This window comes from Protopterus annectens, chromosome 1.part0, assembly GCF_019279795.1.
Source record: "Protopterus annectens isolate FY-2018-M chromosome 1.part0, PAN1.0, whole genome shotgun sequence".
NCBI classification, from domain to species: Eukaryota; Metazoa; Chordata; order Ceratodontiformes; family Protopteridae; genus Protopterus; species Protopterus annectens.
In genome coordinates this window covers 1,914,103,691-1,914,125,460 of record NC_056725.1, presented here as the reverse complement: position 1 = coordinate 1,914,125,460, position 21,770 = coordinate 1,914,103,691, and the positions used below count along the sequence as shown (strand labels likewise).

Sequence of the window (21,770 nt, the reverse complement as noted above, 5' to 3'; positions counted from 1 at the left end):
CATGATGCGTGTAGCAGAAACGTATGCAATGTCCTATCCATTTTGAAATGGTCTGTTTTGAGATAGCTTTTCCTTGTGATTCTGCAGCATAGGCTACAAAGAGCTGGTCAGATTTTCTGAAAGCCTTAGTTTTATCCAAGTAGTAATGTAAATGCCTGTGAATGTCAAAAGAGTGCAGGAGTCTTTCTCCTTTGTTCTGGGGATTTGGGAAAAAGGTGGGCAAATGAATGGTTTGGTTTAGGGCCACACTGGATTCCACCTTTGGCATAAAGGAAGGGTTAGTTCGTAGAGAGACTTTGTCTTGATGAAAAATGAGGAAAGGCTCCACTGCCATTAGTGCCTGTATGTAGCTCTGAGACTCTTCTAGCTTGAAGTTATTGCTAGTAGCAGGGCAGTTTTCCATGAAATAAATTTTAAATCAGCTGAAAAAGCTGGTTCAAAGGGCGGCAGTGTAAGCTTTTCCCGAACAAAGTTGAGATCCCAAGTAGGTGTTGGTGCTCTCCTGGGCGGTCTTATGTTCTTAGCCCCTCTGAGGTATTGTCTTAGGAGTGGATGTGAAAATAAAGGAGGATCCGTGTTGTAATGAGCTGAAATTGCTGAGGCATGGATCTTAATAGATGAAAAGGAAAGTCCTTTGAGCAACATCTCGGTTAAATATTGTAGAATCTGAGGAATGTTTGGATTAAGGGGATTTTGGCCTTTAGCCTGGTTCCAGGCGCAAAATCTTTTCCATTTGTCTGAATAGATTTTCCTGGTGCTGGGCCTCCTGGCCTCCAGAATGACATCCATAACAGCTTTGGATAGAGGTATTGGCTGGTTGTTTAGGTAATTTGCCATGCAGCCAGGTTTAAAGTCTTGAGCTGGCTGTGTAGAATCTGATTGTCTCGCTGGGTGAGCAGGTGAGGAATTTGTGGTAAAATCCATGGTAGGCCGTGGGCCATGTTCCTTAGAATTGGATACCAGTGCTGGCATGGCCAGTCTAGTGCAATGAGTATCATTTGTGGCCTCTCTAATCTGACTTTCAGCAGTACCTTTGCTAGAAGAGGCAGTGGAGGAAAGGCATACACTGTTAATGTTTTCCAACTGAATGAGAGGGCGTCCACTTTCCAAGCTTGTGGATGGAATGTCCTTGTGCAAAATTTTTGAAGTTGGTAGTTTTGGGGGTTGGCAAACATCTATGTCTGGGCGTCCCCATTTGTGAGTTATCATTGCAAATACTTGTGGATCTAGTTTCCACTCGTGGGGATCCATGATGTTTCTGCTTAGGTCATCTGCCAATGTGTTTTTCTTTCCTGGCAGGAATTGTGCTTGTAATTGAACTTAGTAAGACAGTGGTGTGTTCCACAAGGTCATTGCTTGCCTGCATAGAGGGTAGGAATGTGTGCCCCCTTGCTTGTTTATGTACCACATTACTTTGGTATTGTCCGTCTTTATTATTAGTTGTCCTGGGTGTAAGAGATCCTTGAAAGCTCTTAGGGCATTCTGTACTGCTAGCATTTCTTTTTGATTGATATGCAGATGCCTTTGATCTGTAGTCCATTTGCCCTGAATGCACTGTCCTGCCATGTGTGCTCCCCAGGCATAGTCCGATGCATCTGTTGTCATAGTTTGCCTGGCTGTGGGTAAGGTGAAAGGCTGACCCTTGTTGAGGTGACATGCCTGTGCCCCCATATAAACTCCTGTTGAAGGCAGGGAATGAGTTGTATCACTGTTTCCAAGCTGTGGCTGTGCTGAGTCCTTACGCTTTTCAGGTACCATTGTAATTTCCACGTATGCAGTTTTGCAAATGGTATTAGTAGTATGCAAAATGCCATGAATCCCAAGGCCTGCAGAATTTTTCTTGCAGGGAGTTGGGTCTTTGTTGCCATTATTTTGAAATATTGAGTCAGCTGTTGTTGCTTGTCTGGAGTGAGATAAGCCATCTGGGCCGTTGTATTCAAGCTGGCACCCATGAATATTATGTTTTGTGAGGGCACTAGTTTTGATTTCTTTTCATTTACTGTGTACCCTAGGCAACTTAGCAGGTGTTTGACAAATGCCAGATGCTTTAAAAGAATGTCCTTGCTTTCTGCTTGAATAAGGCAGTCGTCCAGGTATGGGTATATTTGAATTCCTCTTTGTCTGCAGTATGCAATTACTGGTGCCAGGCATTTTGTGAAGACCCTGGGCGCAGTAGATAAGCCAAAGGGCAGTGCAGAGAATTGATAATGGGTTGAACCTGCAATGAAGCGGAGGTATCTTCTGCAATTTTGTCTGATAGGGACATGCAGGTATGCCTCCTTGAGGTCCAACGTTACTAGCCAAGCATTCTTGCCCAGCATGGGAAGAAGCTGCTGTAGTGTTAGCATCTTGAATTTTGGTACTTGTAGATAGGTGTTCAGAATTGAAAGATCCAGAATGGGTCTACATACTTTGTCTTTTCTTGGGACTAGAAAGAGTCTTGAGTAAAATCCTTGTCCTTGCTCCTGTATAGGTACCTGTTGAATGGCTCTCATGTCCATGAGAGCTGTAATTTGTTTTTGTGCCTCTGCCCATTGATTTGGTGGCAGGTTTGGCATTCCTTTTATCCTTGGCAAGGTATGAAAATGGAATCTGTATCCTTGTGAGACAATGTTTAGGACCCATTTGTCTTTAGTGATGATGTGCCAGTTGTCTGCAAAATGTGCTAATTTTCCTCCCAAGGGAGCTGCCAAGAGAGATTTGCTTGGTAGTTTGAGGATTGAGTCATTGTGTTTGTCTTCTGCTAGCTAGGGGCCTGTCTTCTCCTCCTTTCTGGGTAGCAGTACCCCATTGGTGAGGTTTGTAAGGGCCTTGTGACTGACCTCTGCCCCTTGGGCATCTGTATTTGCCCCTCTGTGATCTGTCCGAAGCTGGAAAGGACCAGTTTTTTGTTGGCCGATTTCTGCTGAAACGAGGGGGTTGTACCTGTAAAAAAATCCTTGACCGTCTGCATAGACTTTGCCTTACCCTCCATTTTCTTTAAAACCTGTTCTGCTTTGACACCAAATAATACCATCCTGCTGTAAAGGTACATCCAATAATTTTGCTTTAACATGATCAGATAGGGTTTGTTCTTTTAACCAAACATGTCTACGTATAACAGAGCCAGTAACAGCTGCTCTACAGGAAGCTTCCAATGAATCAAATCCACATTGTAAAGTATGTTTGCCCACCTGTTCAGCTGCATGCAACAGATCCTGCATTTCCTTGAATTCAGACTGTTCAGAATGTGTGCTCATTTTTTGTTTTGAGACATTAGGAATTGCTGATATTTCAGCATGTGAAACTGACAATTTAATGCTCTCATAGCCAGAGTAGCTGAGGTGTATATCTTTTTACCTCATCTATCTAGGGCTCCGGAATCCCTTTGAGAGGGTACAGGATTTTTAGCCATAGAAGCTTTAGCCCCTTTGGGACCCTGGGAAACGGTTTCTGGGTCAGCCACAGGGCTTTTATAAAGGAATTTGTGTGAGTCAGGTACTCTGTAGTACCTGTCTGGTTTGGCTGGAGCAGGAGGTAGAGAGTCTGGATTTAGACTAGACTCCAAGTAAACATCATCCACAATGTCTATAACGGGAGGGATAGCAAGAGGTCTGTGCTGGGGTAGTAAAAGGAACTCTCGGAGCCTTTTCTTAGAATCAGAGTAGTCCTGGCCTTCCCAGTGGAAATGTTCCCTCATGGTATGTAAAGTTTCCCCAAAGGAGTAGTCTTCAGGGGGAGATGCTGAGGGAATGGAGTCTTTAGCATCAGAGTCTTCATAAGGGGGAAAAGTATAATCCTGTTCCTCAGAAGAATCTGAGGAAATTGAAACCTGGTCAGAGGAAGTATAATCCTCCTCTTGTCTTGGTCTTTTATCTGGAGGGGAATGGGAACCCCTGATTAGGGTAATCAAATCTTCAGCCATCTTAAGCATCTGTTTCTTAGGCATGGGGCCTTGAACTGTAGACTGATGTACAGTCTTTTTTGGCTTTAATGGAGTTTTAAGCTTAGCATAAGAATGGTGAGTGTAGTCGGTCTGAAGACACCTTCTACAGCCGAAGGTGTTTCTACTCCCCCTGGGATCTCCTTCTGCTCCTGTGTCGGAAGGGCCTAATGAAGATGGCTGCGATGGCCTAGTACACTCCGCTTGAGAATCCGCAGCTGTCTGGGGTTCCAATTCTGCGGTCGTCAGGAGCTGCGTAGGCGCCTCACTGAAAACCGGAGAACCGGCGACAGGCCCAGCAGAGGCCTCAGAATCTGGCTTGTTCCTAGGCTGCCTGTCCTTATCCTTGCATTTTTTATGCATGCCGGTCGTCGGCTGCTCTGACGACATGATATAATTAAATTTCCTACCAAAGTAATGTCGTGCGAAGTGAAAATGGTGTTTGATAGTTAATTTATTAAACCTAGCACAAAACCAACAACCTGTGACGTCGTGGTCTGGGCCTAGCCAAGGAATACAATAAGAATGGAAGTCCTTATGAGGTATTTGCTTCCCACAAGAAATGCAATTGTTAACTTTTTCTGACATCAGACTGAGGCAAGAAAAGGTTCCCCAACGGGGTACTTAGCTTTATTGAAGACTTCGGACTGAAATTCGATTCGAAAATCTCAGGTGTCGGCCGACCGGCACTTGCTAACTGCTTCTGCTTCGGGCACCGCGCTTCAAGAAAGACTGAAGAAAATGGCTTTGGATGCCTCTTATATACCCCTGGCGCACTGACGTCAGGGAAGAAGCGACAGCAACCGACGCCAGACCAAGACTTTGGAACTCAGGCCGACTGCGTGACCGCCTGACGGCAGGATAACCCAAGTGTGATGACTGCAGCAGGGTAACACGATGAACATTGGGAAAATTTCACTTTTCCTGCACTGTAGTGCGATCCCGTAGTTGTATTTAAAGAGTAGGGTGTATGGGGGGTGCAGGGGGGCTCGCCCCCCTGCTTAGAACGTTCAAGTAGGCCTTTTTTTTTTTTTTTAATTAGATGTTCGAACGACTAAAAGTTGGAAGTTTGATGATCTAATATAGACCAGTCTGCAGTACATGTATTAAATGACCTTCAATACATTCCTCTTAAAGGACAATCAGCACTTCAATACTTTCAACAGTAAAATAATTACCGATGACATACATCACAGCACTTGTGGTCACTCAACAAAAAGTATTACAAACAAGGTATTTTGATGGCTCTTAAATCTCTTCAGTAATGGGAAATTCACTTGCTTATCTGCTTAAGCAGATAAAAATGCATAAAGCTGTCAATGCAAAATGACCACAGCCAACTTCCTTATGTACTTAAGTTGGCAGCTACAGTTCATATTTAGCTCTTCGTTCAACCTTTACTTTGTGTGCAGTATATCCCACAAAAGTCTATTTCTGAACACTTCATTCCATCTATCTACTGTGCTGGCTACTATCACCTTATATGTGTACCTGTTTCATTTATTCATAACTTTCACTAAGGAAAAATGCAGCCACTGTCCATCTGCTGCTCCCTTCAAAATAGAAATAATAGAATCTGGATATTTTAACTACACTTTTTTTGCCTGCAGTCCTTTAGTGAACTTTAAACTGACTGTTACATTTCTCTTCTCTTCTTCTGTTGAACACTGACCAGTTCTCTATGCATTACCCTGTTTCAAAGTAAACAATAAGCAATTCCAGGACACCTCACCAGAACACAAGTCAACTCCCTTAGCAACCCCCCCAAAAAATCACTATCCTGAACTAAGCTAAGCTTCTAAGTGCTTTACTCCATGCCCATGTCCCCTGTTCCTGGTTATTCTCATTAGAGATAATATAGAATTATCAACAATGGAACAGCTAAGGCCAATCTCCGACCAAATGGGATAGGTTAATTAAAGCATAAAAAGGGAAAACTGGCTAGACTTAAAATGGCCCTCAAAGGCAGCTAACCTGCTACCTACGAACCTACAAACATAACCACCTAATAGCCAAACATATGGATACACAATACAAACTAAACAATGATCTAAGGACTATGCCCCAATACTTCCATGAAAGGAGCTGTGCTGCTAATATGCTTTTCCTACTGAGATACTGGTATATCAAGAACCAAAACAATTATTCATTTTTTAAACACATTTCTCTGCAGCCCAGAAAAATACATAAAGAAGGATTTAGTAAAATGCCATTCAACTCTATCACCTACCAGTGTACATCACAGGGCTAGGCATTCAGGTATACTTCAACCTGCTCAACTTCATGGCTATGGGTGAAAGCTGAAAAGCAATGCTTGTTCACACATGATACAGTTAAATTAACAGCATCAACTCAAATTATTAATTTGAGTTTCAGTACATTGAGATTTCAGATCCGATTACAAAAACTATGACAAATAGTACTAACTATTGCTATACCATTTTAGGTCAACCCTCTACTTCACTTATGCCATTTTGTGTGTGTCCTATCAAAGGACTCAACCTCAGAACTCCCCTAACAATAAACAGAGAGCACTCAAACATGTATAATGAAATGCATGTCAAATGTTGTGTAAATACAATGGTTAATCACAGTACTTTTTATGTTTAGCACAAAACAATGTTTTCATTGCAAAAGACATTGATATACTGCAATATACTAACAGTTATGCAAGTACAGTTGCTAATCATTTAATGTTTAAAGTAGAAATAACACAATCTTTTTGATTTAAAGAAAATAAGATACACACCTGGTCCTTCATTCTTGCTTTCCTGGGTAAAATTATTTTAGATTCCTTCTCCAGAGTAATACTATCTAAAGTGTCCAAATCAGAAAAATGTTCCTTAAATATGGTCTCTGGCGATCCAATAGGAAGTCCTGGAGATGGTAATCTTGAATCAACAGGTGAAGGTGAAACACTGTCCATTTTATTTGTATTTTCAGTGCTGAAACTGTCACCGTTTTCTTCCTCCTCATCGCTGGATAACACAACTAAGTAAATAATCATGTACATTGTTAGAAGTATTGACAAAATGTGTCTTCATTTACATTTTCAACAAGATAACCACCATAATAGTTCACGTAAGTTCCAATGTCTTAGACTAATGTAAATAATAAACAAGATACAAGAAAGTTACTAAAACTGAGGGATCTTCAATTTATATAGCACTTAAGACACCTATAAAAGCAAACAAAAGAGATATAAACAAAAGACACGGAATGACTAGCAGAACAACATAGTTTATCTGACTTCTATGATCTCACAACTCAAAGTGCCAAGAGATCCCCTAAACCTGTGAGCTGAAAGGGTTAATTACAACCAATGCATACTCAATGAAAAAAAAAGTCCTCTACTGAAAAGTAAAGCAATTACAGCCATGTAACTTGTTCTATCTTATTAAAAGCTCTAAACAGTGTTATGTAAATAAAAAAAAATATTTTGCAGAGTATTTATCTTTGCTGGAAAATTACTATTGTGCTTACATTTCTTGTACTCTAGTTTACACTCTGATAATCATTTGTTTGCTGCTCTTCTCAGAAGTTGCAGATCTGCCCTTAGCAGTAGTAATAGATGCACAGACTCTAAAATACAAACTGCTAAAAATTTAAGTTATGTACACACCATAACTATGCATCTGTGTTGTCCATTTTCATTATTCCTCAGTGTATGTGTCCCTGATCTGACCCTTAGATTCAACTCATCCAGTCTCTTTAGACTCTTGGATCCAACTCTCGAGCTTCTCCCTTCACCTATAATGCCCCTAACTTGCCTGATTACCTCAGACTGAGTTTGCTGCTGCTAAACAGGTCAGAAGGCATAAATACTTACAATGATGATTATAATCAGAACAAGGAGGACAGAGACAGAATATGGGCTAAAACTGTGAACAATGTTTCCCATATACCACACTAGGTCACTCCCAAAGGATAAGGACAGGCCGAAGGAGGGTGGGGAGTTGAGGAAGAATGAAAATGGACAACACAGATGTGTAGTTATGGTGGGTACATAACTTAAATATCTGATGCCATTTTCATTCATTCCTCAATGCATGGGATAGAGTCCCCAGCTACAAAAATCTTGGGTAGCCCTCATGGAAAGATATTCCAGAGAACTGCAGAGCCAAAGACAGCCCTGTTCCTGAATATGATCTCCAACTTGTAATGAGTAATAAAACTATGGGAACTGGACCAACTGGCTGCAGCATGAATGTCATCAATTGTAGCTCTAGCCCAAAAAGCAGGTGATGTAGCCATGGATCTAGTCAAAAAAGCTTTGGGGGCTCTAGGTAAGGGCAAACCTCTTAAGGAGGTATACAAAGGAAACCCAATTTATTATCCATTTGGCTAAAGTAACTTTAGATACTGGTCTTCTCAATTTGTTTTTAGCAAAGTAGTCAAACAGTTGATCAGTTTTTCAAAATCCTTTTGTTCTATGTAGGTAGAAAAGAAGCTATGTACATCTAAAAGATGTAGCATGTATTTTCCTTTATTGTCAAAATTTGGAAACATGATTGGTAAAATTGATTACTTGACTCATGTGCGACTCAAAATAACTTTTAGCAGGAAGAAAGGGTTTATACTTAATGTCACTGTCTTGATGAAAAAACAAATAAGCTGGTTTTGAACAGAGTGCTTGGAGTTCAGAAGCTTGCCTTGCTGACATAATAGCAACAGTAAAAATTGTTTTCCAAGAAAGAAATTTCAGGTCTGACATAGGGAACTGAGTTAAAGTTTGTAACAAAAAGTACAGTTTTGTACCTACCATAAATGTAGATGTTCGAGTGTTCACCCTGTTGCAGTCATCACACTTGCGTTATCCTGCCGTCAGGTGGTCCCGCAGTCGGCCTGAATTCCAAAGTCTTGGTCCGGCGTCGGTTGCTGTAGCTTCTTCCCTAACGTCATTGTGCCAGGGGTATACAAGAGGTATCCGACGCCATTTTCTTCAGTTTTTCTTGCCCCAGATGTCAGGTGCCCCCAATAGGTAGGCAAAAAAAAAAAATATATATATATATATATATATATATATATATATATATATATAGATAAAAATAAAACAATACCTTTAGGCACAAGCAAATGAACCACAGAGGTTGTATAGGATAGAATGGTATAGATAAGTTCAGCTAGTTCAGAGGGGATGGAGGGAGGGTAACCTGGACTGCAGCAGGGTGAACACTTGAACATCTACATTTATGGTAGGTACAAAACTGTACTATGTTCATCGTGTTACCCTGCTGCAGTCATCACACTTGGGTTGAATCCCAAAGCTAAGGATGGGAGGTGGAGTTAAACAGGGTTAGAAGAAGCTAGTAGGCCCTGCAAAACTGCAGTGGCCAAACCAGCTCTAGTCTTAGAATATAGAGGTAAGTGATAGTTGTTTGGTGAAGGTGTGCAATGAACTCCAAGTTGCAGCTTCCAGAATATCCTTGGTTGGCACCCCCCTGAGAAAGGCTGCTGATGTAGCTGTAGCCCTGGTGGAGTGGGACCTAATGTTAGCAGGTACCGGTTTCCCATAATGCGTGTAGCAGAAACATATGCAATGCCCTATCCATTTAGAAATGGTCTGTTTTGAGATAGTTTTTCCTTGTGCTCCTGTAGCATAGGCTACAAAGAGCTGGTCAGATTTTCTGAAAGCCTTAGTTTTATCCAAGTAGTAACGTAATTGCCTGTGAATGTCCAAAGAGTGCAGGAGTCTTTCTCCTTTGTTCTGGGAATTTGGGAAAAAAGGTGGGCGAATGAATGGTTTGGTTTAGGGCCACACTGGATAACACCTTTGGCATAAAGGAAGGGTTAGTTCATAGAGAGACTCTGTCTTGATGAAAAAATGAGGAAAGGCTCCACTGCCATTAGTGCCTGTAGCTATGAGACTCTTCTAGCTGAGGTTATTGCTAGTAGCGGGGCAGTTTTCCATGAAATAAATTTTAAATCAGCTGAAAAAGCTGGTTCAGTCTTGGCCTGTAGCCTGGTTCCAGGCGCAAAATCTTTTCCATTTGTCAGAATAGGTTTTCCTGGTGCTGGGCCTCCTGGCCTCCAGAATGACATCCATAACAGCTTTGGATAGAGGTGTTGGCTGGTTGTTTAGGTACTTTGCCATGCAGCCAGGTTTAAAGTCTTGAGCTGGCTGTGTAGAATCTGATTGTCTCGCTGGGTGAGGAGGTGTGGAATTTGTGGTAAAATCCATGGTGGGCCATGGGCCATGTTCCTTAGAACTGGATACGAATGCTGGCGTGGCCAGTCTGGTGCAATGAGTATCAGTTATGGTCTCTCTAATCTATCAGCAGTACCTTTTCTGGAAGAGGCAGTGGAGGAAATGCATACCATGTTAATGTTTTCCAAATGAATGAGAGAGCGTCCACTTTCCAAGCTTGTGGATGGAATGTCCTTGTGCAAAATTTTTGAAGTTGGTAGTTTTGGGGGCTTGCAAACAGATCTATGTCTGGGCATCCCCATTTTTGAGCTATCATTGTAAATACTTGTGGATCTAGTTTCCACTCGTGTGGATCCATGATGTTTCTGCTTAGGTCGTCTGCCAATGTGTTTTTCTTTCCTGGCAGGAATTGTGCTTGTAATTGAACCTGGTAAGACAGTGCAGTGTTCCACAAGGTCATTGCTTGCCTGCATAGAGGGTAGGAATGAGTGCCCCTTTGCTTATTTATGTACCACATTACTGTGGTATTGTTAGTTGTACTGAGTGTAAGAGGTCCTTGAAAGCTGTTAGGGCATTCTGTACTGCTAGCATTTCTTTTTGATTGATATGCAGATGCCTCTGATCTGTAGTCCATTTGCCCTGAATGCACTGTCCTGCCATGTGTGCTCCCCAGGCATAGTCCGATGCATCTGTTGTCATAGTTTGCCTGGCTGTGGGCAAGGTGAAAGGCTGACCCTTGTTGAGGTGACATGCCTGTGCCCACCATAGAAACTCCTGTTGAAGGCAGGGAATGAGTGGTATCATTGTTTCCAAGCTGTGGCTGTGCTGAGTCCATACGCTTTTCAGGTACCATTGTAATTTCCTCATATGCAGTTTTGCAAATGGTATTAGTAGTATGCAAGATGCCATGAATCCCAAGGCCTGCAGAATTTTTCTTGCAGGGAGTTGGGTCTTTGTTGCCATTATTTTGAAATATTGAGTCAGCTGTTGTTGCTTATCTGGTGTGAGATAAGCCATCTGGGCCGTTGTATTCAAGCTGGCACCCAGGAATATTATGTTTTGTGAGGGCACTAGTTTTGATTTATTTTCGTTTACTGTGTACCCTAGGCAACTTAGGTGTTTGACAAATGCCAGATGCTTTAAAAGAATGTCCTTGCTTTCTGCTTGAATAAGGCAGTCGTCCAGGTATGGGTATATCTGAATTCCTCTATGACTGCAGAATGCAATTACTGGTGCCAGGCATTTTGTGAAGACCCTGGGTGCAGTAGATAAGCCAAAGGGCAGTGCAGAGAATTGATAATGCGTTGAACCTGCAATGAAGCGGAGGTATCTTCTGCAATTTTGTCTGATAGGGACATGCAGGTATGCCTCCTTGAGGTCCAACGTTACCAGCCAAGTATTCTTGCCCGGCATGGGAAGAAGCTGCTGTAGTGTTTAGCATCTTGAATTTTGGTACTTGCAGATAGGTGTTCAGAATTGAAAGATCCAGAATGGGTCTCCATGCTTTGTCCTTTCTTGGGACTAGAAAGAGTCTCGAGTAAAATCCTTGTCCTTGCTCCTGCGTAGGTACCTGTTGAATGGCTCTCATGTTCATGAGAGTTGTAATTTGTTTTTGTGCCTCTGCCCATTGATTTGGTGGCAGGTTTGGCATTCCTTTTTTCCTTGGTAAGGTATGAAAGTGGAATCTGTATCCTTGAGAGACAATGTTTAGGACCCATTTGTCTTTTGTGACGATGTGCCAGTTGTCTGCAAAAAATGATAATTTTCCTCCCAAGGGAGCTGCCAAGAGAGATCTGCTTGGTAGTTTGAGGATTGAGTCATTGTGTTTGTCTTCTGCTAGCTTGGGGCCTGTCTTCTCCTCCTTTCTGGGTAGCAGTACCCCATTGGCGAGGTTTGTAAGGGCCTTGTGACTGACCTCTGCCCCTTGGGCGTCTGTATTTGCCTCTCTGTGATCTGTCAAAAGCTGGAAAGGACCAGTTTTTCGTTGGCCAATTTCTGCTAAAACGAGGGGGTTGTACCTGCAAAAAATCGTTGACCGTCTGCATAGACTTTGCCTTATCCTCCATTTTCTTTAAAACCTCTTCTGCTTTGACACCAAATAATACATCCTGTTGTAAAGGTGCATCCAATAATTTTGCTTTAACATGATCAGGAAGGGTTTGTTCTTTTAACCAAGCATGTCTACGTATGACAGAGCCAGTAACTGCTGCTCTACAGGAAGCTTCCAATTAATCAAATTCACATTGTAAAGTATGTTTGCCCACCTGTTCAGCTGCATACAACAGATCCTGCATTTCCTTGAGTGCAGACTGTTCATTATGTGTGCTCATTTTTGTTTTGAGACATTAGGAATTGATGATATTTCAGCATGTGAAACTGACAATTTAATGCTCTCATAGCCAGAGTTGCTGAGGTGTATATTTTCTTTCCCCATCTATCTAGGGCGCTGGAATCCCTTTCAGAGGGTGCAGGATTTCTAGCCAGAGAAGCTTTAGTTCCCTTAGGACCCTGGGAAATTGTTTCTGGGTCAGCCACAAGGCTTTTATAAGGGGATTTGTGTGAGTCAGGTACTCTGTAGTATCTGTCTGGTTTGGCTGGAGCAGGAGGTAGAGAGTCTGGATTTAGACTAGACTCCAAGTAAACATCATCCACAATATCTGAAACTGGAGGGATAGCAAGAGGTCTGTGCTGGGGTAGCAAAAGAAACTCTCGGAGCCTTTTCTTAGAATCAGAGTAGTCCTGGCCTTCCCAGTGGAAATGTTCCCTTATGGTATGTAAAGTTTCCCCAAAGGAGTAGTCTTCAGGAGTAGTAGTCTTCAGGGGGAGATGCTGATGGAATAGAGTCTTCAGCATCAGAGTCTTCATAAGGTTGAAAAGTGTAATCCTGTTCCTCAGAAGAATCTGAGGAAATTGAAGTCTGGTCAGAGGAAGCATAATCCCCCTCTTGTCTTGGTCTTTTATCAGGAGGTGGATGGGAACCCCTGATTAGGGTAATCAAGTCTTCGGCCATCTTAAGCATCTGTTTCTTAAGCATGGGGCCTTGAACTGTAGACTGATGTACAGTCTTCTTTGGTCTTAAAGGAGTTTTAAGCTTAGCATAAGATTTAATGGTGAGTGTAGTCGGTCTGAAGACACCTTCTGCAACCGAAGGTGTTTCCACTGCACCGGGGTCTACTTCTGCTCCGGTGTCGGAAGGGCCTAATGAAGATGGCTGCATCGGCCTAGTAGACTCCGCTTGAGAATCCGCAGCTGTCTGGGGTTCCAGTTCTGCGGTCGTCAGGGGCTGTGTATGCGCCTCACTGAAAAACGGAGAACCGGTGGCAGGCCCAGCAGAGGCCTCGGAGTCTGGCCTGTTCCTAGGCTGCCCGTCCTTATCCTTGCATTTTTTTTATGCATGCCAGTTGTCGGCTGCTCCGACGGCATGATATAATTAAATTTCCTACCAAAGTAGTGTCGTGCGAAGTCAAAACGGCGTTTGATAGTTCGTTTATTAAACCTAGCACAAAACCAACAACCTGAGACGTTGTGGTCTGGGCCTAGGCAAGGAATACAATAGGAATGGAAGTCCTTATGAGGTATTTGCTTCCCACAAGAAATGCAATTGTTAACTTTTTCTGACATCGGACTGAGGCAAGAAAAGGTTCCCCAATGCGGTACTTAGCTTTATTGAAGACTTCGTACTGAAATTCGAATCGGAAATCTCAGGTGTCGGCCGACCGGCACTTGCGAAATGCTTCCGCTTCGGGCACCGCGCGGCAAGAAAGACTGAAGAAAATGGCGTCAGATGCCTCTTATATACCCCTGGCACAATGACGTCAGGGAAGAAGCGATAGCAACCGACGCCGGACCAAGACTTTGGAATTCAGGCCAACTGCTGGACTGCATGACTGCAGGATAATCCAAGTGTGATGACTGCAGCAGGGTAACACGATGAACATCTATAAGATCCCAGGATGGAGTACCGTCTCTTAGTGGAGGTCTAAGCAGAAGCGTACCCTTCAGAAAAGCCTTGCAAATTTTTGAAGGAACTAGGGGGGAAAGCATCATGTCCTATGTGGTAATTAGATATGGTGGCAAGATGGCCTTTTACGGTGGAAAAACTGGCACCATCTTGAAAAACTGAATCCAGAAAATCTAATATAGTAGGAACTGGAGCTGTGAAGGGATCCAGCTTTCTGTGTCCAGCCCTATATAAAACTTTTTTCCACTTACTCTTGTAAATCTTTCTTGCAGAAGGTTTTTGAGATGAGGGTAAAATGATGAACTGGACAGGAAAGCTTGGACTGTCTAGACATCACTGGAATTGGAGAAACCATGCAGTTAACTTGAGGCCCTGAATGTGTGGATGAATCACTCCTGAAGGGTGCGGTAGTAAGTCTGGACTGAGGTCGTGTCCAAGGCGGACAGTGGACATGAGGACCATAGGAATGGGAACCACACCTGCCAAGGCCAGAAGGGAGCAATGAGGATTATCTTGCTGTTCAACTATTACGCTTTCTGGAAAAATTTGGTTATTAAAGGAAGGGGACGATAAGCATCTCTCAGTGATTCTCCCTGAGAAAGAATTAGGGCAAAGAACCTGCTGCACTTCTTGTTGAGGGTAAAGGCAAAGAGACTGTAGCAAGGATAACCCCAGTGATGAAAAATCATTTCCATCACAACAGGATTGAAAGACCACTCGTGTGACATCAGGATGGACCTGCTGCTGAGCTTGTTGGCTAAGACTTTGGATTTCCCTGGAATGTGCATTGCTACAAGAAAGTGGTTGGAGATCACCCACTGCCAAACTCTCATTGCTTCTCGGCAAAGAGGGTAAGATCTGGTTTCCCCCTTCTGTTGATGTACCAAACCACTGACATATTGTCTGCCTGGATAGCAACTGTACCCAGAGGGAGAGCGTTCTGAAAGGCCTGTAATGCTAACAGGACCACTCTCATCTCTAAGCCATTGGTATGTAAACTGGGCTCTTCTGGGAACAGTTGTTCTAAGAAATGCCCCTCATCCCAACTGGGTGGCATCCGTGGTAAGCATGCCTCTGGGCGAGGAAAAATAAATGGGTATCCCTGACAAAGCTCACTGGACTGGATCCACCAAAGTAGGGAATCCTTGCAGGCTCACCAAATCTTTATAGTATAACTTCAACGGATGCCAAGGCGTCAACCATTACACCTACCAAGTCCACTGGAGAATTCTCATGTGAAACCGAGTCATGGGTAATGGAGTGCACACATACCTCACATGAATGGCCTAAACAACATATGCACAACTTGTGGGCATCAGAATTGGGTTATAGTGAACACAGGAAGTGCACTTTTTAAAACCAGTTGGCTTGTCAGCCATACCAACAATAAAAGGGAGAGAGAAGAGAGAAACTCTAACAGAAATTTAATACAAAGAAAGTATTTTATTATTTTAGAAAAAAAAGATAAAGGAAAAGGTTAACTACCAACAACGGTAGAAAACAATACCTAAATGGTAGAAGGTCTAGTACCAACAACGGTACAAAATGTTTCCTAAACAGAAATCCAAAAGGTAAGGAAGAGCAAATAGAAGGCGGCTAAATAGAAATATATATACATGTAAGAAAATAGAAAGAAAAAATAAATTATATCTACTCACAAAACCTTACAAGGTATCACAATCCTGACCGAATCTTTGGAGCTGCAAATGAGGTCTGCGGTAATCAGGCAAGTTAGATGCATTATGGATAAAGGAATAAGTTCAACAGTCAGATCCAATAATCTAAAGAAATTGGCTGAGTTAGATCCAAGATCCATATGTTGAGGAATGCATGACAATAACATCAGATCTAAAATTAAGATGGACTTCAGTAGTCTTCCTGTTGAAGTCCTGCATTTTAAAATGCTCACACTACCACGTTGTTTGTTTCCTTTTTTTTTTTAAACTATATGGAGAATGTACACCTGTATACTAAACTTTTTTATATTATGCACGTCTACTGTATGTTGACATGAAATATTTTTACTTTGATGCAACTTGGATGCATCTGAAAAAAACTGCACTTGTACCTCCCCCCCCCCCCCCAAACTGACAGCAAACAAAGTTAATAAAATTACTTTTTTCAGAAGCTTTCATTTTATACTGCACAAGCTTTCTTTTTATACTGCAATAGCCTATCTTCTCCCCTGAAGGTTATGTGAACACATGACACCCCAAGAAAAGAAAGTTGTGTAAAATCTTTCCATAACCATAGATGTCCTTCTCTTCCATGTTGCAGTATTCTACATGTGGGTTTACCCTTTTTCCTCTCCAGTTCTACCTGCCAGGTTTCCAAAGATTTTCAGTCCCTCAAGGTGCGTCGGACATCTGACATGGCTGCTGGAATGTGGGCCATAAAAGTGATGTCTGCATGCACCAGCCCCCAGAACCTAAAAGAGACCCCAGTCAGAGCCAGTCCTGTAAGGGCAAAGCTTGAGCACTGTCACCCAGGAGGGCAAGAGAGGAAGGTGGGAGGGTAGGAATACTGCAACATGGAAAAGGAAGATGCCCGACTGAAAGAACACCAGCTCTATTCAGTCTCATACCGCTTGCTCAGAGGTGACCTGTGCCTGACATATAAGGCCATGTCAAACCCAGATTTGATGAATATGCTTCACCTCAAAAAATCTAGATCCCTCAGAACCACAAGGGCGGGAGACTTAAACCTTGACACGGTTATAAATAGAACGTGCTGGAGGGACAGATTCATCACCCAGAGACTCCCTATGCTGTGGAACAAAATCCCGGTACATGTGAGGCAGAGCACCTCGCTGGCCTTGTTCAAGAGGAATCTTGACCAATGGATGGGAGATCGCAGATATACCCCAGGGATTACTTCAGTGTCACTGCTTGACAGAGGCACAGAAAAATGATAGGCATAGTTTTTATTCAAACTAAACGGGTGGCGAAAGCCACACAACTATGGGCTAGGCTTATAAATGCCCTTGGGCAGATAGCCTAGTATGAACCTATGAACCTATGGTTATGTAAAGATTTTACACAACTTTCCTATGTCCTTCTATTCCAATGTTCCAGTATTCCATATGTGGGTGAGTACCAAAGCTCACTGAGGATTGGGGGGGGGGGTGGTTGCCTTGATGAGGTTTCCAGGAATCCATGTAGGATAGCCCTGACAAACCCTGCCCTAGCCCTGGAGATATGGTCCAGCTTGTAGTGTTTGGTAAAGGTGTGCACTGAGGACCAAGTGGCTGCCTCAAAAATGGCATTGGTGTCCAACCCCTTGAAAAAGGCTCCAGAAAGGCCATTGCTCTTATGGAGTGGGCTTTGACATTGCCCTGTAAGGTCTTTCCATGGTGTAGGTAACAGAAATCCAGGCCAAGATGGTCTGTTTGCTCACAGCTTTCCCCAGGGCTCTAGGGTGGAAGGAGACAAACAGCTGGTCAGATTTCCTAAAGGTCTTGGCTTTATGAAGATAAAATCTTAGTTGTCCATGGACATCTAGGGAATGAACTACTCTCTCACTATCCCCCTGCAGATTAGGGAAGAAGGTAGGCAAGGTGGATGGCCTGGTTCAAAGATAGGTCATTCACTACTTTGGGAGTGAATGACAGGTTAGTCCTGAGGGTCACCCTGTCCTTGTGGAAGATTAGAAAAGGAGGTGTAGCCATAAGAGCTTGCAATTCTGAGACCCTTCTGGCTGTGGTCAGGGCTACCAGTAAAACAGTTTTCCATGAGCAAAACTTTATGAGAGATTTGTCTGCTGGCTCAAAGGGTGCTAGTGTGAGTTTTTCCTAATACATAGTTAAGGTCCTGGGGGGAGGGGAAGGTTTCCTGAGAGGTCTCAAATGCAGTATCCCCTTTTAGGAACAGTTTAGCGGGCAGTCTGGATGCCAAGAGGCTCCAGAGAAAGGCAGGCAAAGATGGCAGACAGATGAGTATGACAGCCCTGTCTGCATAAGTTCACACAGATAAGACAGGATTAAGGGATATTGCTTTCCAGCGGGTCCAACAGTCTTTTGTGACACCAAATGGAAAACATTTTCCACTTAGGATTTCCTTCTGCTAGGTTTCCTGGTATCCTGCTGGACAGTGAACATGTCCTCACTGTAAAGGTGTCTGAATGGGATCAAAATTCTATCAGCCACAGGGTGAGGTGCAAGGAGTTCCACTGTTCTGTGTGATCAGGTCCATTGAGGGGAGTAACTTGTGGTGACTGCCCTTGGACAGGTGAAGAAGTAGGGGGTCACAAACAAGAGTTTGGGCGAGTCCTGCTGGATTCTCTGCAGGACCCTTTATATCAGTGGGAGGGGGGAAATGCATACAGGAATTTCCCCTTCCAGCTCATCGAGAAGGCATCCGTTGTTAATGCCTTGGGGTTTGGTGTCCTGGTGCAGTAGCCAGGAAGCTGCCTGTTTATGGAGGAGGCGAATAGGTCTATCTGTGGAATACCTCACTTGTGGACCATAGTCAGGAAAACAGCTCTTTGCAGCATCCATTTGTGGTTGTTTGGGGTGGTTCTGCTTAGGTAATCTGCCTGGTTGTTGTGCAGGGATGGGATGGAGGCTGCCTGGAGGATGATTCCCTGTGTGGTAGTCAGTTCCCACACCTGCAGAGCTAGTCTGCATAGAAGGTAAGATTTGGTCCCTTCCCTGCTTGTTGAGATACCAGAGGACTGTAGTGTTGTTTGTAAATATCTTTAGAGGGCCCCTGCTCTTGGGTATGGCTGGAAGACCTGTAGAGCCAGAAGAATGGCCCTCATTTCTCGCACGTTTATGTGGTCTTGTCCGAGTGTGTTTGTCCACAAATCTTGTACCTTCCTTGTCTCCAGAGTTGCTCCCCATCCCAGGTCTGAGGCATTTGTGTACATGGTTTGGGAGGGGTTACGATGAATCCTTTTGGAAGGATGAGTGGAAAAGAGTGGGTAGGGAGAGCATCCTGAAAGTAGGAACCTTTAGAAAGGGGTTGAGGCAAGTGAGGCCTAGAATTGGCCTCCATGGACCTTCCTTTCTGGGTACCAAAAAGATTCTGGAATAGAAACCTTTTCTTTTTGTTTGTGCCGGAACTAGCTCTATGGTGCCCTGGATGAGTAGGGTTTGCAGCACCTGATGGAGGGGTAGCTGACAGGGTGGGGGGCTGTGGGATGCCCATTTTTAATGGGGGCTCGATCCAGACATAAGTAGCCATCTTGCAGGATGGACAGGACCCATTTGTCTGTGGTAATGAGTGACCAAGCAGGGAGACAGTGAGAGAGACGGGTAGAAAGGGGGGGCTGAAATTTTGGCAGGCAGACAGATACTACCTGCTTTATCATGAAAGGGAGGCCATTGGCTGGAAGACTGAGATAGCCTAGACAGAGGAGGCTGTCTTCTACTGGGTCTTCTGAACTGGGGAGCAGCAGGCCTGGAAGATTTGCTGATAAATTGGGTCTTGGTAAGTTCCTCTCGTACTTTGGAACAAGTGAGACCAGGATGTTTCAAGTCCTGTAATTCTTTACCTTTCTGTTGTAAACATTTGAAAAGGTCAGCCACTTTTTCACCAAAAATTGCTGAGTGGTCCAAAGCTGTGTCTAGGAGTTTGGCCCTGAAATCCCCTGGGAGAGGCTGTAGTTGTAGCCATGAGTATCTCCTAAATACTGAAGCTGATGCAGCTGCCTGGCTGAAGCTTCAGCTGCATCATAGCTACACCTCAGGGAGTGTCTATTCACTTGGGAGATGAGAGCCATAAGAGAAAGTACAGTTTTGTACCTACCATAAATGTAGATGTTCGAGGATTCCATTGCTGCAGTCCTTACTATTGGGTATAGTCCGCATCCAGTCGGCCCGAATACCAGAGTATAAGGCTGACGTCGGTCAGGGCGCATTAGACTGACGTCAGTACGTCAGGGTACTAATGCGCATGACCGGCGTCATATCCTCAGTCTTTTCTTGCCCCAGATGTCAGAAGACCCTAAAAAGACAAGGCCCAAAATACCTGCACCAAAACATGAAGAATATATACAAAAATATAAGCAGGTAAATCACCTACACAACGACCCCTAAACACAGAGGGGAAGGAGGGAGGGTAAATTGGACTGCAGCAATGGAATCCTCGAACATCTACATTTATGGTAGGTACAAAACTGTACTATGTTCTTCGCCTTCCATTGCTGCAGTCCTTACTATTGGGTAGAATCCCAAAGCAGAGGTAAGGGAGGCTGGCAAATCATAAAGAAGCAGGAGCTGACAACATGCCTTGCAAAACAGCTGTGGCAAAACCAGCCCTAGACTTAGAGTAGATAGGAAGGTGATAATGCTTAGAGAAAGTATGCACTGAACTCCAAGTAGCTGCTTCCAAAATATCCTTAGTTGCCACCCCGTAGAAATGCTGTTGAAGTGGCAGTAGCCCTAGTGGAATGAGGCCTAATCCCAGCTGGAACCTCCTTGCCATGATGGGAATAACAAAATGCAATGCAAAAGCCAATCCACCTAGAAATAGTTTGTTTTGACACAGGCTTGCCCTGCGAATTCAAAGCAAAAGAAACAAACTGCTGAGACTGCCTAAAATCCTTAGTCCTGCTTAAGTAATAACGCAATTGCCTGTGTACATCTAAAGTATGCAAAATCTTTTCCCCTTTATTTTGGGGGTCTGCATAAAAGGTAGGCAAATGAATAGTTTGGTTTAAAGCCACACTAGAAACCACCTTAGGCATAAAGGAAGGATTAGTACGTAATGATACCCTATCCTTATGGAAAATCAAAAAGGGCTCGACTGCCATAAGGGCCTGCAACTCAGACACCCTTCTTGCAGAAGTAATAGCCAACAAAAAAGCAGTCTTCCATGACAAATATTTCAATTCAGCAGTAGCCGCAGGCTCAAAAGGTTGTAGAGTAAGTTTTTCCAACACAAAATTGAGATCCCAAGCAGGAGTAGGAGCTCTACGTGGGGTCTTATATTCTTAGCCCCTCTAAGAAACTGCTTGAACAAAGGATGCGAAAACAATGGTGGGTCACAATCATAGTGAGCTGAGATTGCTGCAGCATGAATCTTGATGGAAGAGAAGGACAGACCCTTGTCCAGTAACTCAGTAAGATATTGAAGAGCCATACTCAAATTAGGCTCAGAAATCTCCAAATTCTTTGCTTTACACCAAAATAAAATCTCTTCCATTTTGCTGCGTAAACTTTCCTTGTACTAGGTCTTCTAGCTTCCATAATCACATTTAAAACTTGTTGAGGAAGTTGAGACCTGCTGTGTTTCAACACAGAATATGCCAGGCTGTCAGATGAAGAGAGTGAAGCTTGACATTGAGCAGATGACCGTCCTGCTGGGATAACAGATGTGGAATCAAAGGTTAAGGCCATGGAGGCTTCTTTACCAGACTCCGTAGTAGAGGGTACCAGTGTTGCCGAGGCCAATCTGGAGCTATCAAAATCATCCTTGGCCTGTCCTGTCTGACTTTTAACAGTACCTTTGGAAGAAGAGGCAGAGGTGGAAAGGTATACAGATGAAGGTTTGTCCAACTGAAAGACAGAGCATCCACTTTCCAAGCTGTGTGATGAAACCCCTTTGTGCAAAACTGTGGCAGCTGGTGGTTTAGTGGAGAAGCGAACAGATCTATGTCTGGAGTTCCCCATGACACTGTCAATTTCTGAAATACATGAAGATCCAGTTTCCACTTGTGGGGATCCATGATTTGTCTGCTTAACACATCTGCTAAGGAGTTCTGTGCTCCTGGCAGAAACCTTGCCTGAAGAGTTAGGT

The 21,770-nt window shown here is 43.5% G+C and overlaps 1 protein-coding gene across 2 annotated transcripts in view; it reads right to left on the bottom strand.

Annotated features, from left to right (window-relative positions):
- Positions 1–21,770, bottom strand: part of SENP6 (SUMO specific peptidase 6) — a gene marked incomplete in the record, with an annotated part of 3,063,818 nt that overhangs the window by 1,518,722 nt on the left and 1,523,326 nt on the right. For both annotated transcript variants that reach the window (XM_044070093.1, XM_044070102.1), the window contains 1 exon segment: positions 6,672–6,913. In XM_044070093.1, the coding sequence (XP_043926028.1) occupies positions 6,672–6,913 (242 nt within the window).